General features: G+C 45.6%; 1 protein-coding gene across 1 annotated transcript; it reads right to left on the bottom strand.

Annotated features, from left to right (window-relative positions):
* Nucleotides 1-549: 549 nt before the first annotated feature.
* On the bottom strand, nt 550-1334 carry LOC121732323 (15-hydroxyprostaglandin dehydrogenase [NAD(+)]-like). The gene has a single exon (XM_042122172.1). The coding sequence runs from the start codon at nt 1303-1305 to the stop codon at nt 556-558; it is 750 nt and encodes a 249-aa protein (XP_041978106.1). The 5' UTR covers nt 1306-1334; the 3' UTR covers nt 550-555.
* Between the last annotated feature and the right edge of the window lie 1272 nt (nt 1335-2606).

Genomic DNA, 2606 nt, shown 5'->3' with positions numbered 1-2606 from the left:
CACAGTGGGTAAGGTATAGCATGCCGTGAGCCCGTGACATTCATGCCTATTTGTACATAGTGCACGGTGGATAAAATATAGCATGCCGCGAGCCCGTGACATTCATGCCTATTTGAACCGTCTGCACCCAAACATCATTTTAGTGCTGCATAAAATGCAATTAGTCATGCATAAAACATTTTTCTACTAACTTTATGAGTCACCACAGTCCCAAAACCCTAATGAGGGTTATATGGCGCTATGTGTCCGTCAGGTCCATCGTGCCAAATGACAATGTCAGACAGACATAAGACAGCTATTTTGTAACATAATATGACAGCTCCAGCTGTTTGGCACGACAATTGACACGATAGACTTGACGAGTACATAGCCACACACATAGCGCCATACAACCCTCATTATTTAATATTGGCATAAGCGAGTGATAATAACCGAATAGCAGAGAATTTCAGGGAACAGTCGGTTAAAACTAGCACATAAGACTCCTTGCTTAGAAGGTTGTGGCCTGTGGGTATCGAGTGCACCGCGAGGGAAATTCAAACGTGCGAGAGTGTTTTAGACGTTTATTTTCTCGGCCGGTCTCTCCCCCTCCACCAGCCACACCTCTCCCGACGCCGCCTGCCGGTAGATCGCCACCGTCCCCCGCCCGATGCTCTCCGGCGTCTGCCACTCCAACAACTTCACCTCCTCCTTGAAATCCTCGAGGAACTCGTCCTCCCTGATGTGCACGTTCGAGGCCAGCGTCGTGTGGGTGGGGCCCGGGCACAGCGTCACCACGCGCACCCCGCTCCGCTCGAAGTTGATCTTATGACCGAGGCTCTTCGAGAAGCCCAGCACTGCGAACTTGGAGGCATGGTAGATGGGGATGTAGGCGGAGATCCTGTACCCGTAGATGGACGAGACGTTGATGATGGTTCCGCCTCGCCCGCCGCGGTCCTTCCTCATCGCGTCGTAGAACTTGAGTGACCAGGCGATGACGGCGGTGGTGTTGATGTCGATGGTCTTGTTGTAGCTGTGCTCGGCGAGAACGCCGGCGTTGTTCACCAGCAGGTCGACGGGGCCGTACTCGCTCATCACCTTGTCGAAGACGGCGTCCAGGTCCTTGGTAACGTCACACTTGAGGAAGACGGCCTTGTCGCCATACTTGGCCTTGACGGTTTTGATGGCCTCGGCGCCCTTCTGCTCGTTAACGTCGAGGATGATAGCGAGCTTGGCGCCGCCCTGGAGGAAGTTCTCGACCATGGAGAAGCCGAGCCCCTCCGCCCCACCGGTCACTACGAGGGTAATGCCTTCAACGCTGGCCATGGTGCTGCGGTGAACTGAACCGGCGTCGACGATGTTTCCTGTTTATATACCGCGACGCTGCCGCACGAGACGAACGATATTCGGAGGCGGCATCGTGAAAATTTTTGTTTTGGTTAACGTTATCTTGTGCGAGTTCGCGGGCTATTGCTACCGAGATGCGGTAGGTATTGAGACATTTTTTTAATTAGGCGGATGTTGTTTAAAATACATCATCAGATAATATTATTATTGTGAATTAAATTATCTTGTATAAATAGCATTAATATAATATGATCAACTTAAGCATAAACAAGTGGTATTGTTAACATGAGACGAGATAACAAAAATTCCCCGCAACCTGCATTTGCAAATTACGATAATACAGATTACAGAGTAACAAGAGGATACCTACAATATATTCCCACCGTGAAATCCTAAGCACATATTATCATACAGAATAAAGATACAAACCATTCCCAATTACGTTCTTAAAAAAATCAAGCTGTGTTCGCTCAATTTCATTATCTAATTATTATCTCCGTAGACTCGTGTTAAACGGGGCACACACTGAGATAAAATAAGGGCCCGCAGCTGCGGCCCTAGTACACGAATTACAACACACGTGACCATATTTGTTCGGTTAGATCGAATAGAATTTAGAAAGTATTCGACTGATTTTGATGAATTTAGCACAGATACAGAGGACCATCGCTACATGGCTACCCTTACAAGGACTAGCTTAAGAGGAGACACTAGGGCCGTTTTTCTATACAAACGCCTTCTTCTGTTTCCCCCCTGGATAATGCCGGTAGAGTTGTATTTTTTTTCCCGAATATGACCACTTGCACTATAAGCATGTCTCTATGTTTTTTTTTTCTTTTCATAATTTAATTAAGTATTAAAAAAGATATGAACGTTCAAAAACTCAAAAAAATGGCGAGATTTTCCGCTGTCTTCAAACATCCAGAAAAAAAATTTGGCTAGATTATACAAAAAAACATAGGAACATAGCTCAAGGAACAGCCTGGCTTTTATTTTTAATGAAAAAAGTACTTAAATCGGTTAAGTTTTGGAGAAGAAATCAGGGGACAACGATTTATTAGAATTTTCAATTCAAGCTACAGTTGTCTCTATCGCGCTCTGCGGGGGGAGGCTTGAGGTTAGGGGGACAGCAATAGATTTTACAAAAGCTTGTTTTTCATTTCTCTAGCCATTGGTGTGTCTGCTTAAATACACCGTTTCCGACTACGAGATTCAAAATATCGGTTTTCTTTTGTATACGAAAACATATTGTAGTGTTTAGACTCTAGACGTGTGTGTTT

The sequence above is a fragment of the Aricia agestis genome, chromosome 12, assembly GCF_905147365.1.
Source record: "Aricia agestis chromosome 12, ilAriAges1.1, whole genome shotgun sequence".
Taxonomy (NCBI): domain Eukaryota; kingdom Metazoa; phylum Arthropoda; class Insecta; order Lepidoptera; family Lycaenidae; genus Aricia; species Aricia agestis.
The sequence above is the reverse complement of the archived record's forward strand: the minus strand, read 5'-3'. Positions and strand labels throughout refer to the sequence as shown.